Below are 14,862 nucleotides of genomic sequence, written 5' to 3' on the forward strand. Positions count from 1 at the left end.
ATTAGGAATAAAATAAGTCTTTAGTGTGCTTAAAAGTCCCCTAGACAAAGATTTAAATTACAGAGTCTTTGTTTTGGGGGATCTGGTGGTCACCGCAGGGAGATGCATCACATGTCGTGTGTGCCCAGCGTTTGGGCTGGCAGCCCGATTTCCTCATTTATTGGAGGATTGAGTTCTCTGGTCACCTTAAATGAAGCTGTGCTCATTGAGTTGATAAATTTCCTCCCAGCAAGTAACTTGCTGAGTGAAGGAATGACTTGAGCAGGACAGTGGGTCAGGGGGCTTACTTTGGAGATTGGTGGGGTGGTTTAAAGTTGGATCGAGCACCTTGGTGATTTCAGTGTGTAGCTCACCAAGGAGAGAATGGTTCAGAGTTCATTCCTATTGGCTTATTTGAGACAGTTTGGGAAATAGTTTTATCCTTGAATTGGAACACTAATCCTTGTTCACTGGACCCAAGTATGTATACTTAGGACTCTGCGTGTGAGTAACTTAGAGCTTATTAATACCCAGCTGGGCTCATGGCCAGGGTACTGAAGGAAGAACGTCCCCGGGCCAGGTGGCCATGGCGAGAGGCGGCCTGGCTTTCCAGGTGTGTTCCCCAGCAGACGTTATTCAGACGCTGGAGGTGTACTTGGTGGTCCAAAGTGACCCAAAGAGTTAAAAAGCATGCCATGCCCAACTCTGCCAAGGGGACAACCCTGCTCTGCGTGCCTGGGACTGGCGTCTTCGTACTGGCCAGCGGTGCTGGCAGTGGCCACTTATTTCCTTCCTCCAACTTGTCCGACTCACTTAGTTGCCTTGAGAATTTGGGTGCATGAGTGGGAGGCTTCAACTTCAAGGGCACTCTAGGTTCTGTGCAGGGCAGCAGGCAGCATACTCTGGGCACCTCTGTCCAGCCTTGGTCACCGAAGATGCTGCAGAGTCCTTGCAGGAAGTGGGGCGAGGAGCTATCACAGGCACAGGGTCTGAGACTTGAGACAGTGTCCCACCCAGGACAGCGCAGGCCCTGCCCCTTCTCGCTGCCTTCAGGTGAACATCAGGGGTGCTTGCAGAGCTGGCTTGCAGGTGGGTTTTCTGCAGTTCCCCAGCTTACACTTAGAACTGTGGTTTATGGTTGGTTTTCTTCTGGAGTGTGTATCGTAATGGTGGCCTTGTCCTCTAGGTGCACCGTTGACTGGAAGAAGGGGAAGAACGTTACAGTCAAAACAATCAAGAAAAAGCAGAAACACAAGGGCCGAGGCACTGTGCGAACAATCACCAAACAAGTCCCCAATGACTCGTTTTTCAACTTCTTCAGTCCACTGAAAGGTGAGTGAGCCGCGTGTGAACACTGATCAAGGACGAGGATAGAGTAAGTCTGGGAACCTCAGAGTCCAGTCCTGGCCTTCAGCAAGCGAGGCCCACGGGGGCGGGTGCAGGCCACAGGGGTCGCTCTGAGAGCTGCAGGGGTCCCCTTGGCTCTCAGCGCCCCACCCCCCCATGCACCCCGGCCACACTTGCACAGCTTTAGTTGTTTGCCTGCCCTGCTCTTTCTCATAAATCCAGTTTTATTTTGTTTTCTGTGTGACTTAATGGAGCACACGACTTTGGGAATTCATATATTGTGAGAAACACAAGCAGTTGGATGGCCATTTTCAAAAGACTTAGGGAGGAGTCACTGCTTGGAAGCTTTGAACTAGTAAAAAGCTGAGCCGCTGCTTTTGAGATTAAATTATTTGATGTCTTAATATACTTTCCTAATCCTGAGAATGTGAAGGCCAGACCAGTTGCAGTGTTCAAATACAGATGCGAGGAAAAGCACTTTCTCTTTATTGTCTGTGAACAAGAGCAGTCTGAAATAAGGAAACATTGGTGAATGTTGGGGTTGTCCGTCCCACAGGGGCTCCGCTCTCGGGTCAGAGCCCATTTTTCAGCCCAGCACCCTCACTTAGCAAGCTACCCTGCATGGCTCTGTCTGTTACTTATCACAATGCCTGTTTCTGCAATTCATCTTTGAACCTAGAAGATTCAAATGTGTATTGGTTTGGGTGACAAGAACAGCCATAAACTTAGTTTTTAAATTTCTTTTTTGGGGACAATCCCTTTGGGGGAGTCTTATCTGAGCATATTGGAGGCCGCCTGTGTGGATCACCATGAAGCAGAGAGGCTTTTGATTCCTAAGGGGCTTTGTTGGAAGATTTCTTAAAAGTGGGCTTTAAATAATGAATAAAATTAAAATAGAGTTCAGTGGACTCAGGAGAAAAATGTACCAGAGGTTATTAAATTTTACACTGATAAAAATGAGTAAATTTTATGGTATGTAATAAAGTACACCTTAGTAAAGATGTTCTCAAGGTAATCACATAAATAATATTGAGTGATAAGCTCTGTGAAAACGAATAGAGGGTGACAGAGAGGGGTGGTCAAGAAAAACATCAAAACTGGTGAGATGGGTTCAGAAACAAAGGAAACAAAAGATGGCAAGGCCAGGGCCCTTGCTGTCGTCAAATCCACAGAGCAGTCCCAGCATTGGGAGTCCTTGGGCTGGTTCCTGACCCCCAGGCCAAAGTTCCCCAACCTGAATCTTCAGTAGCCTATGGGGTGCTTAACATGTGAGGCTTGGGGACCCCTTCCTGGCGGGTGTATTTACCCATCCGGGTCTCCAAAGGGAGTGGTGGGCTGTCTCATGGGGACAGCGTCGCAGGAAGGAGATGGGGAGTCAGGGAGCAGAGGGCGGGGAGCAGAGGGCAGAGTGAACATGCAGTTCCTGATGGAAGTTGGGGCCTCGCACACGTTTCTCAAATCGGGAACTTGCATTATCTGCTCACTGAGTGGCACTAGGCCTTGTTGAGTATGGGTTAAGTCCCTTTTTTTCTTTCGTGCTTAGTAGTGTTGGGCTCTAGTTCAGCACCAAAGTCATGTGGCCGCATGTGTGTTGAAACCGAATGTGAGCACCAGCTCTTAGTGCAGGACTGTGACGCCCTGCAGGAGACAGCAGCACCAGCGTCCTGCCTGCCAGGAATTTTGCATTTGGCTAGAAGAACCTTTCAGCGCTTTATTCTGTCCCTTCTTTCCAAACACGTGTGCATTAACGCAGCCGAGGTGCAGTGTCCCGGTAACATTAAGGACTTCTGAGGCATAAAGACTTAACTCTTTCTCTAGTGGGCCATCACGTGTAGTTTTGCAGGACATGGGTTAAAGCTACACTTGAAGTGTGGCTGCGCTGAGTAGTCACAGCAGCCACTTGACATTCCTTCCCACCTGTCCTCACTTCACCTTCTGTAAAGTGCTTTTCTAAAAGTTGAGGTTCTCAAGCTGGGCCTGTGAGCAAGCTCAGCCCGTGAGGAACTGGGGGAGAGGGGCACAGAGGGGCCAGCCTCAGCACGGTGGTGCACGGCAGGAGGCTGTCCCTGGGGGCACAGGGCTCAGGGGATTTCCCATGAAAACCCCACTGAAATGTCTGTTTCATCTGCCAGCTGAACTTTATATGTGGGCTTTACAGAGGTTGTGATAGTCAGTGTAATTGACTGTGTTTGTCTTTTTTTCTAGCCTCTGGGGACGGAGAATCACTGGTAAGATCTGTGTCTCATTGAGCCCCCTATGTTGCTGTTAAGTCTTCATTTCCCGAGTAGTTGCCACCTGCTTTTCAGCCCATTCCCACTCCCTGAAAACGCGGGGTGACATTGTACCCGTTGCCTAGTGAGGGAACGAAGCACCTCTTCCGTGTGTGGCTTTCGTCCTGCTGCTCTGCGTGAATGGGACTCTGGGGCCCCATGGGCCGGCTCCTTCCTGCCTTCCCTACGCCTTCGGTCCTCTTAATGCCACTCACCCAAGGGAGTGGCTGTCACCCAGCAGTGCCAGCGTTTGGTGCTCTAAGTCACCGGAAGTGAGGGGCAAGGTGTGGGTGGGAGAATGTGATCTGTATTCCATTGAACTGAGCTGACATTTAAGTTTTCCCTCAGGATGAAGATTCTGAGTTCACGTTAGCCTCTGACTTTGAAATTGGACACTTCTTTCGCGAGCGGATAGTCCCGCGGGCTGTGCTCTACTTCACCGGGGAGGCCATAGAGGATGACGACAATGTATGTGGCTTGGGGAGAGCTGCACCCGGGAGCTCGCCTCTGGTGGCACAGAGTGGTGGCTTGGGACACCCAAGCCTAGATGTGTATTAGGTCATCAGCCAGCTTCCTGGTGTTGGGGGCACATAGACTAGGAGAGGAGGGCCCAGAATTGGGGGCATGGGCCTCTGAGGCCGTCCCAGGGCAGAGTGCTTGTCACCTGCATGAGCCCCATCCAGTGGCTCGAATGGTGTCCTCTAAAGACCCGGAGCTCACTGTCCAGGTGAAGGCCTGTAAGTTCCAGGTGACTTTGAAGTATGAGGAAATCTCATTCATGTTTCTACACAGAGCTGACTCATGTTAGGCTGCGGGCTGTCAGCCCCAGAGATGTTATGCCCAGGCTCCAGAAAAGCAGCAGGGGTTGTGCAGACAATGCTTTCTCTGCTTGAAGGAGACTGGCCCTTCCACAGTCAGAACATGGGGCCACAGCCCCTGAGCACAGCCTAGCCAGGCATCCTCTGACTGCTCAGCTTGAGACAGTTCCCACCATAACCAAGCCATGAGTCATCCTAACTTGTGGAAATGCACTTGCTCTCTAGCCTGTTACTGGAGGTACATCTAGGTGATGCTTACTCCCTTGCTGTTAGAACTCTTAGTTTTCCCACATGCTTCTAGTTTTCTTTTCTCAGGAGGCCTCTGGGGCTTCGGATGGGCAGCAGGATCCAGCAGGTTGGGGTGGCTTAGCATCCTGGGCAGCAAAGGCCTGCTTCTCACAACCTCTCTCCATTGTGCAGAAGGTCCCTGATCAGGAGGGGACCAGCCCAGTGTGAGCTATGCAGTCTGAGACCAGCCAACTCGTAAAAGGTGGCTTGTCCATCTCTGGGCTGGGCGGTGGTTATGGGCTGTGAAACTATACACATGCAACTCTGAGTAGTGTTGGTCACTTAAGCACATGAGTAGTCACTAAGACTGAAGTTGTAGGAAATGCTGGTTATACAACAACTTGCAGAGCAGCAATGTCCAGGAGGACTTTCTGTGGTGAGGGAGCTGCCTCTGCTGCTCCATCCAGTGTGGTAGGATGGAGCTCATGTGACACCAGCAGACTGTTGGCAACCGAGGAACTGAATGTTCAGTTTTACTTAATTTAGCCAAAAAAGATGTAGTGGCTGTACACATTAGAAAGTGCATGTCTGCTGTTCCGGCGATACACCCATCATGTAAGAGCTCGAGTGTGCAGCCTGTGCATACTTACTTAACTTACTTACAGTCCGTGCTGTGGCGGCGCTCCTGGTGTGTGTGAGTGACACGTGTGCTCATCACACCTTCTGTGCAGGTGCTGCCCCTGAGCAGGCTCAGAGGTCCAGGGGAACCCTGCTCAGACTGCAGTCCTCATCTGTGAAATGGGTGAATGATAGCAATTCCAGGGACTTGTCAAGCTCTCCGGATAGTGCCTGAAAAATGGCTCAGCAAGTGTTGGAGTAAAGATGAATTTAGCGAGGTGAGGTGCAGAAGAGACCGTGCACAAGCCCTGCACCTTATCACGGGGCCAGGTGCATGGGGGAGTCTGGTCAGTTCGCACACACTCCCGGTCACCATGCTCATCTTGCAGACTGCACACCTCCACTTTGGAACCACCATTCTACATGAGATTGAGATGCTTTTGAAGCAGGACCCCCTGTGTCCCTGCAGAGCTCCCCTAAAAGACAGGGTCAGAGTGTAATGATGTACTTGGGTCCTCAGAAAATCTGCTTTTGAGGCTAGTTCCAATCTGACCTAAAATGCTGTGAGAACCTTGTTGGCTTCAAGACACCATAAAGTCTTGCCCGTTAGAGGCCTGTGGGTGCTTGGGAGGAAGTGACCCGAGATACAGTCAGATCTCTTTGCGGCTGTGGCTCAGTGCCAGAGGGCCTGCAGGCTGGACCTTGGGTTGGAGATGGGCCACGCTGGTGTCTGGCTCTTCAGAGTTCCATTTGAGTTTGTCTAGGGAACGTGTGGGAGACCCCAAAAAAGAAACACATTTTTCAGAAAAAGCCACTGCACCTTCATGTGCCTTCTTTCGTGCAGCCCATACTGATAAGGCTCATTTGATTCGATTTTGGTGTCATTCTGATGTTTGCAGCTTGACTCAGAGTCTGACCAGTGGTGTCTGGCAGGGAGAATTCATGCAGGCCAGCCAGCTGTCTCCCACATGCACTTTAGTTCTCACTTAATTTAAAGATTAAACACCAAGGTCTTCTTTCTAGTACGTGAACGTTTCTCTCATGTGTGGGATATAGAATGACACCGCAACTCCTCTGTGTGCCAGAATCGTGCTGCTGGTTTGCTTGTATCAGCCAGTTTTCCGGTTGGACCCAGTGCACACCCGAGCTGCCCATCTCCTGTCTGCACCCCTCACCATCCTTAGTCCTTGTTTTGAGTGGGTTTTGGATACCTGGCTTCCTGTTCCACAGTGAGGCTCGTGAGGAAGTGGCCTGCAGCACTGGTGCCCAGGGATGGCCAGGGGCAGGCACTGCCCACTGCTCAGACCAAGCCCAGCTTCTTGCTTCCCTTAGGCCTGCCGAGCAGGGCAGCTGATGGGCACTATGTTGGGGTCAGATTGCCATGTTGGTTTCAAAACCTAAAATGATGTTTCCTTTTATTTTCAGTTTGAAGAAGGTGAGGAAGGAGAAGAAGAGGTATGGCTCTGCTCTTGTGAAGCCTCCCCATTCCTGAGGCTATGCTGGGCGCTTGGCCGCAGTGGGCGGTGGGTGGACCCCCAGCCATGTCACAGCCCTTTTTTGTGCAGTTGCCATAATAGTGCTGGCTTAGGAAATGCATCTTAGAAAATAATCATGTGACAAACAGTCTGCTTTTTCAGCAGCATGTTGATTTCAGGCTTATTTGTAAGAAAAAGTTACGCAGAAATAATTCTAAGTGCCCAGAGGGAGTGAATTAGGTACAGATAGCAGAGGTGGCTGTCCTTCTAGAGCGGAGTGTCGCTTTGATTTGTCCATGGCTGGTGGGCGCGCATTGAAGTTGTGCCTGTTAACCGGTGGTTCTCTCTCCTGCTTGACACAGGACTTGGAAGGCGACGAGGAGGGGGAAGATGAGGAGGATGCCGAAAGTAACCCCAAGGTGAGTGAGTTTGGCCCTCGCCGCGCCTGCGTGTACTCTGCTGATGGACATGTCCTTGGAGGCAGTGGTGTTAGGAATCTGTGTTGGCTGTCCTCTAATAAGGAAACTTAAGAGTGTATCAGAAAAGTATCTGAACAAGGAGCTACTCATCCCACGCCACAGGACTCCACATAAAAATGCGCCAAGATGGGCCCCACCTCCTTCTCTGGCTGTCTTACTTACATAAACTTGGTCAGTAGAGCAGCTTTATTTTCCAGATCTTTAATATTTTTAAGATAATGATTCCAATGACAACATGAATGAACTTTTTTTTGGTGTTTTGTGCTCATTTTTGGAAAATGTGCGAAGAACCTAACAGCACACCTCTGAGTACTTTGCACCTTTTCCAAAAACTCATACTTTGTTTCAATGGATAACATAATGGAATTAGGCAATTTTTACAGCTGTATTTGGGCTGAAAATGGCCAGAAGATATGTCTAGATAGCATAGATAATTTGAAGGAGAAAACTTTGCTTTAGAAAGACCTCTGAGAAAAATTAGTGGGGCAATCCCCTTAATTTCACCTGTAAGTCTAGATTTTTACTTAAGGGGTGAGATTAGCTTAAATCAAGGCATGTTGCTATTTGACATATAATTTGAATACAGAACTGCTTTAATGCGGTCCTAAGAGTAATAAGAAATCACTCTTGTTTGCCAGCATGCAGTTTATGGCTCTCCTGCATCTTAGAGCTACTGTAGGTACATCACAGGCTGTCCGAACACTGATGTTACCTGGCGTGTCGCAGCACATCTTTCTGTTGGCCTAGACTCCACTTGTTTGTTTTCCCCCGTCTTTGCTGGAAGTGGAATGTGCACTGAGTTGTCACTGTGGTGACCTGGTTCTGTGATCAATCTGTCAACACCAAATGTTTCTCTGAAAGCATGCTCACAGTAGCAGCTCCATCTGGGGAAGGATGGGAGATGGGTTTAAAACTTTTAAAGTGTGCCGTATAAATACTGCTCTGGGAATCAGCTCAGAGAAGTGCTCATCTTTCCAGAGCCAGCCTGCCCATCACAGGATGACTGCATTGAAAGCATGCCTTGCTCAGCTCCGTGAGTGCCCATTGGTAGCAGACCTGAGTGGTACTGATGCTTACGCTGCTGTGCCTGGGTTCCCAGTCTGTGTCTCTGGCTGTCCTCCTGCCCTTGGGGGTGCTGACACACAAATTTGTGGTCTGGGTTCTGGAGCAGAGACGGGGCAGTTTGCAGGGCCCACTTGGAGACTCAGCATACCGTCTGTATCGGGGTCGCCCGTCCCCTTGCAGTGCGCACATCATCCCCCTCATGTTGTTTCCTGCTGCTGTCTGTTGTCTACCTCCAGCCTCCTGTCTCCTCCCATGTCTGTTTCCCAGAAGAGCATTCTCACCAAATGACACAAGTAGCTTGACAGAAAGTAGAGTTGTCAGTACTGACCCTTCCTGAAGCGCTCACCCTGTTGCCTTGTTTTGAGAGTGGATGAGAAATGACCAAGAGCATTGATGATGTGAGGTGCCAGGGCTGCCCTCAGGGGTTGTGGGGCATTTCTGTTCCTTCACATGCACCTGTGCAAAAGGAATTGTCACATGAGAGTCTACAAGCAGAGGAGAAACCGAAGGAAAGACTGGGTGTTACAGGCATACATCTGGTGTGTGGAGGTTGATACTCTGCAGACCTCTTTGTACCATGAGAAACTGGCTGTGTCCTCCTGTATAATTTTGTGCATTTCATTTTCTTCCACGCTGACCATTCCTTTCAATTTTTTCCCCATTTAGGTGTAATTTTTGTCTAGTCATTCATACATCCTAGGTAAGGTGGAATCCCATTCATCCCTAACTTCCAAACTTCTGACCTGTTCTTTGTAATAATGCCTTGTGGTGCTTTTGCGAGTGAAGAGATCGGTCTGCGCTAGGCTGGACGGGCATTTCCGAAGAGCAGTGTTCTTGTGCAGGTGTCTGTTGTGCGTTTATTTGTAAAGCCAACCAGCAGAAACTGCATTTGACCTCCTGCATGCCGAGCCCAGTGTTTCTTGTTGACCAAGTAACAAAGATGTACCTGATGCGATGTTTTTATTGATGGGAGTACCCTCCTGGAAGAGGACAGGGCGAGAGGGCCCTGGGAGGTCAGCAGCCCGCTGCACGGCCCACTTGAGCCAGTGGACAAGCAGTCCTCACAGAGACCGTGCCGCACAGTCCACTGCGCTGAGGTCGGCCACTCGCTGCGGCAGGAGAACCCGCCGCTGTGCTCTTCCTTGATGTGTCTGTTGTTCGTGCTTTTTAAATTGAGCTGTGGTGCAGGCCAGTAGGTCGTAAAGGGAGAACTGAGCTTGTGGCGTGCCAGAATTTTTTATCTCAGAGCCGCTTGTGTCGGCTTGTGTCCATGTTTAGGAGGTGCTGCCGCAGGGGGCTGGAGAGCTCTGGGTGAAGGGCGGCCAGCCGTGGGTTACGGGGCCTCCCTGTCCCGATCTGAGGGCCACCGTGCTGTGCCATTCAGAAGGCTCTGCTCTGTGGGATACTTTTCTGGGCATGGGGGCGGGAGATCCCGGAGAACCAGGGCGGTAACAGGAGTAAGTAGGAAGCGGCAGGGCCACCTCGTGTTGTGTTGTGTTGCAGTCAGGTTCTAACAGCAGAGCCCCTAGGGCCAGGGCTCTGTCATACTGCCACAGACTGGTGGCCACAGTGGCCACATGCCTTGGCCTCGCCCTGCGTCGCCTTCCCAGCTCACGTGTGAGCTTGTTTCCACAGAAAGCTGTTGGGTTGGGTGGGCAGACTTGGCTAAAGGAAACATTTTGATTAGGTGAAATGGCATATAACTTTGACCTTGTGTATTTTGAAGGGTCAGGTCTGATCCTTTACTGCATATTTAAAAGTGTATCTAATTGTTCTTAATTCCCCCGTCTTCATGTGTAAAGAGCTCATCAGCCAGGCTCAGTCCTCCCGAATCCCCACTCGTCCCCACCTGGCCAGGCAGTTTGCAGCCTCCCTAAGTGGTTGGGCCTGCGTGCGGGGCTGAGTTGCCTCTCTGCTGGTGGGACCACAGCAACGCCGTCACTCCCGAGCAGCACCGACAGCATGTCCCTGGTGCCGTCATTGTTGGCAGGACCACGCTGCTCGAGGCGGGAGTCTGCTCCCTCTGTGGCCAGGGGGGCTCTTGGGCCCCAGGGCCACGGCCGTGTGAAGCTGTGTGCTTGGTGGCTTGTCTTCACCCCTTGTCACAGTAGTTGTCACTGCTTAAAACTCTTCCTAACGGTCCCGTGACTGGTGAGCTTTTGGCTATTTGCCTTTGAAACACTACCTCCTCTCCTGTGGGACCAGTAGCATGGAGTGACTGAGCTGCCATTCATCTTTGTGACACGAAGCCGAGGACCATCAGGTTCAGTCGCAGCTCTGTTGAGGCCTGTGTCACATTGGTGAGTCTGTGGTGGAGTTCACATCAGAGCTCCCGGGCTCTGTGCTAGCTGGGTGCTGCCCACTGCCCCCCTCCCGCCTGCTGCTTGGCTCTCCTGCCCCGCCTCTAGCTCTGAGGTCCCCTCCCAGCTTCAGCTCGGCGTGTTTAGGGCTCACAGGCGTCAGCGCCCAGGGTACTGGCTTTGCTTTAGCCAAATGGATGGGTAACACATCCTCCTGCTTAAAAGCGTAGGTGCCAGCGCTCAGGCAGCCTGCTGTCAGTTGCATGGCGCTCTACAGGAGGTAGTATTAGGTATGGTGGTTTATAAACACATGCAAGGTTGGAGGTGAAGACTGTACACCTGCCCCACTTCTAGGCTTTCTTCATCTTCTCTGACCCACTTCCTCTTTGCAAATACAATTATGGAAACACTTTCTCCCTGTCTACAAAGGCTGCACCTCACTTTCCTGCCTAGAGCATTCCTGCAGTTCCACAGTGAGCCTTGCGTGGGCGTCTGATTCCCTTGGGCACTTGTCTGGGCTGCCTTCAGGACTACCCTTGAAATCACACAGTACAATTTTGACCTTTCTTGGCTAGGATTTCTAACCAGGCTTCCCTCGTTTTGGTGCCCGAACCCTTTGGCAGTGTTTCAGATGAGTGTGTGATAGGCAGATGCTGGGGCAGGCCCCCTCCCGGAGTGGTGCCCCATTTGTCCACTGCTGGGTGGTGCTGGGTGGGGTGGATAGCTGGGGCCAGACCTGGAGGGTCCATAGCACTTAACAAACTAAGAGCTTAGACCAGGGTCCAAAATGATGATTTGGTTTTATGCATCCTATACATACAGTTTTTTCATCCCTTAAATGTGGTTTCCTGAAGAATGAATCAAAACCCCAGCTTAGATCATAGAAGCTATCAGTTGTTAACCCCAGATGTTTTTTGAACCATGTAGAGCCAGTTTTCTTAGACTCCATAGACATGCCAGATCATATTCAGAGTAATTTGTAATCTTAGCAGCCAAAAAAATCACAGGTTACTGACAGTAAATTTACTTGCTCAGAAGTGTTAATGAAACCGTTCCCAGCTTTTCAGTCTGTTATTGGCCTCCACACAAGGTCCATGGTGGTACGAGATAAATTGTCAGATTATAGAAAGAAAGTCTCCTCTGTGGGGGAAATGGTCTCTCCCTGACGCCTTTTCTGGAAGGACAATTCCTGTTTGAGCCAACTGCTGGGTGGGTCGGGCTGCTGTGCAGCTCTGAGCGATGGCCTCTCAGGTAGGGTCTGTGGCACACCCGCTCAGCTGCCCTCCTGTGAGCATTCGGGTGGGCCCACACTGCAGCGGGCCATTGACATTCCGGGGGCACCTGTCTGAGGGTTGCACTTCCCCGTGGGCAGAATGTGGCTCACCCTGAGGTTTGGGATGTGGGCTCCCCTACATGTATTTAAGCTTTGCAACCCCAGACCCTCCTACTGAATCCACTGTGAATCAGAACATACTACGAGCGTGTCTTTAGGCAAAAAGTCAGCTCAACTGAGACACTTCCTGGGAGGTGGGCTTACTGTTTGTTACTATTTTAAAAGTATGTTTGCAGTAACCGTTTCTCCAGTAAGAGTGAGTGAAATTACTGCCTCGTTTTTTGTTGTTGGTTGATAGAATTGATGGTTCTCTACAAGTCTTGTCTTCTCTTGACAGAAGGAGCCCAGCCAGCCCTCGGAGTGCAAACAGCAGTAGGAAGCCAGCGCGCCCTGCGTGTGGCCGCCCCGTACGCGGCTGCAGCATCACCGTATTGACAGTGCTCACATCTAACTTGTTTTAAGTGCATGATTTTCACTTTAACTTTTTCTTTATCCTGATTATTTTGCTTAACCTGTACAGTGGCGACTTCAATGCATTTCAGAAGTAGGACGTCTGAGTCCAGCGCCCTCCACAGCCTTGGATGCGGCTCTGTGGACTTCTGCAGGCCCCGCTTCCAGGAGGGCCCCGCAGGCCACATTGGGGTACGGGCTGGAAGGTCACCCAACACCAAGGACAGGTGGCTAGGGATGTGGTTCCAGGGCATCTGGAAGCAGTTCCTCTGCCGGGGTGGGGCTGGGCTGTTTAATTTGAAGAAACCTGCGCCCTCATTTCCAGCCGCAGGGTCTGCTGACAGGCACCACCTTGGAAGAGCTGGGTGGGCCCGGGGTCCCGCGCCCTTCGCAGCTCCTCTCATTTTGTCCCCTCAGGGCCAGGGGAGCGCCTCACACCAGCCCTGGGGCAAGAGCTTTTGTAAAAGGTTCAGCCTCATTTTTATTTATTCTTTCATGCTTGTGAGGGCTTGGGGCTTCCTGCCCCTTGTCCTCGGGGTTCCTAAGACCATGATTGTGACTACCGGCCTGGTGACTCAGGTAGGAAGGGGTGGAGCCACGTACAGAGGAAACAGCGCCTTCCTGCTGCCCACTGCTGAGGGCACGGGCTCGTCCTTGTGACGCGCAGGCCATGCTTAGCTTCTGAGGGCGGAGCTGCAGGCAGCGCCAGATTTGCCGGCCTTCTGTGATGAGGAGCTAGGCTGGCTGGGAAGAGCCACATGCCCTTTAGTGTGTAAGCGTCAAGTCTTGCTTTCTCTAGGTGGCTCCCCGTTTCTTGGCCCCACGTTCATCTTAAAAGCCCTGGGTTCAGAGCGAGCTGTGTTTGCTTGGCGTGTGTGTGGGGTTTCCAAGTGTGGCAGCCAGGGGCGCTGTCCCCGTGCTGGGGCCAGGTGTGCAGAGTGCTCAGCCTTATGATGCATTTGTAACTGAATACGGTGTTTCAATTTGTACAGAATAGTTAGAATATTCTATTAAAGTTGTGAAACGAATCCAGTGCTGTGCAGTGTCTTTGTTGGGGGCATGGGGCCTGCTCCCCTCCCCGTGGCTCACAGGTGTGGCTGCCCACCCTCTTGGGCTGTTTCTGTGGGTCCAGGGACAGGCAGGTCCAGCACTTCAGGCTTCTGGTTTTCCTTTTCTTGAAGCTTGTGAAACCACTTTTAGGAGGAGTCTACTTTAGGTTGCCTATGAGGCCTGCAAGCCCACCTCACATTCAAGTGGTTTTGGGGTCCCGGGGTGGGCCGTTTGCCCCTGCCCCCAGACAAGAGTCAATTCTCAGGGGTTTATGGAACTGTGCCTTATAGATCCAGAAGGTTCCAGGAAGGAAACATACTGTGTAGTGGCCATGTTTGGTCTGCTTTCTCACTGCTTCTTGTCCAGTGGTGCCTCTGTCCTTCCTGAGAAGGAGGCTGTCTCCAGGAGCACCTGCCTGGCCACGGGAGGCCGGCCTACAGGGGAGGAGAAGGCCGTCCTCAGGAAGCCCAGGAGCCCATGGCCAGTCCACCTGTTGCCTGCCTGTGGGTTTGGCAGGAAGGGCCAGGCAAGGCTTAGGGACAAGTCTTTAGTGATTGAGGCAGCTGTGCAGCCAGCACATTCCCTGTTCCTGAAGGGCCCAAGTGAGTAGGTGTTGAGACTCCCCCACCAGTGCTGCCTGTGGGCGCAGCTCCCTGGGGTGGGCACAGCTCCTCGGGGCAGGTGCAGCCCTCTGCATGTGCCTCCTGAAGAGACCAGGATCCTGAGGACGTTGGGGCGACCCTGCAGGGGCAGACATGTACAGAAGCGCACCCCTGGAGGGGTGGGCTGCAGAGAACAGCCCGCACACTGCCGCACCCCGTGTGTTCTGCGTGGCCCCTCTTGAGGACAGGCTCTGGACCTGCAGGCAGCTGCCCTCCACTGTCGGCCCAACTGCTCGGGGGCTCTGTGAGCTCTGTCCATTCCCCTAGGGTGTTCAGAACGAGCTTCTTCATAATACAAGTAACAAAGGTTCAGGACAATGGCACAAAATGATGCCCTTGGGTTAACGGCAGGAAATAAAGCAGGGATGGGTTTAGTGCTGGCCTCTGCAGCTCCTGGCTCTCGTCTCTGGTGGGTGGTGGACCCAGGGTCACTTAAAAGGCAGTGGTGCCACTCAGCACCTTAGGAATGTTGAGCTGAAGTCAGTGAGTGGCTCCTTTTTCCTCAGCAGTGAGCAGTTGGCAATTCAGCATGGTGGGAGCCAAGAGGGCAGGACGGGGTCAGCTGTGCAAGCTGGTGGGGCTCCAAGAAGAGGAGTTACCTGTGGCAGGACCCCGTGCCCTGGTGTTCGGGCATGGCGTATGCGTATGGATGGCGTGCACTGTAGCAGTTTGGAGTGGCCAAAAGCAAGGGGCCCCTCACTTCCCCAGGAGATGGTTGAGTCAGTTCCCACAATCTACAGTGGGCTTCCTGGCACCTGCGTGCCAAGAGAGAATGTCCTCTGGAACGT

The 14,862-nt window shown here is 51.8% G+C and overlaps 1 protein-coding gene across 8 annotated transcripts in view; it reads left to right on the forward strand.

Annotated features, from left to right (window-relative positions):
• NAP1L4 (nucleosome assembly protein 1 like 4) overlaps positions 1 to 13,390 on the forward strand; it is a 45,892-nt gene extending 32,502 nt beyond the window's left edge. For 4 of the 8 annotated variants that reach the window (XM_037011457.2, XM_073217325.1, XM_037011459.2 and 1 more), the window contains exons 11-16: positions 1,166 to 1,311; positions 3,532 to 3,554; positions 3,945 to 4,064; positions 6,686 to 6,715; positions 7,098 to 7,154; positions 12,250 to 13,390. In XM_037011457.2, coding sequence (XP_036867352.1) covers positions 1,166 to 1,311; positions 3,532 to 3,554; positions 3,945 to 4,064; positions 6,686 to 6,715; positions 7,098 to 7,154; positions 12,250 to 12,288 — 415 coding nt within the window. In that variant the 3' untranslated portion in view covers positions 12,289 to 13,390. Of the gene's footprint in view, positions 1 to 1,165; positions 1,312 to 3,531; positions 3,555 to 3,944; positions 4,065 to 6,685; positions 6,716 to 7,097; positions 7,155 to 8,945; positions 8,980 to 10,487; positions 10,749 to 12,249 lie in introns of those variants that run through there. The other 4 variants (XM_037011460.2, XM_037011461.2, XM_073217327.1 and 1 more) reach the window with 4 other exon arrangements.
• Positions 13,391 to 14,862: the final 1,472 nt, after the last annotated feature.

The sequence above is a fragment of the Manis javanica genome, chromosome 11 (assembly GCF_040802235.1).
Source record: "Manis javanica isolate MJ-LG chromosome 11, MJ_LKY, whole genome shotgun sequence".
NCBI lineage: Eukaryota > Metazoa > Chordata > Mammalia > Pholidota > Manidae > Manis > Manis javanica.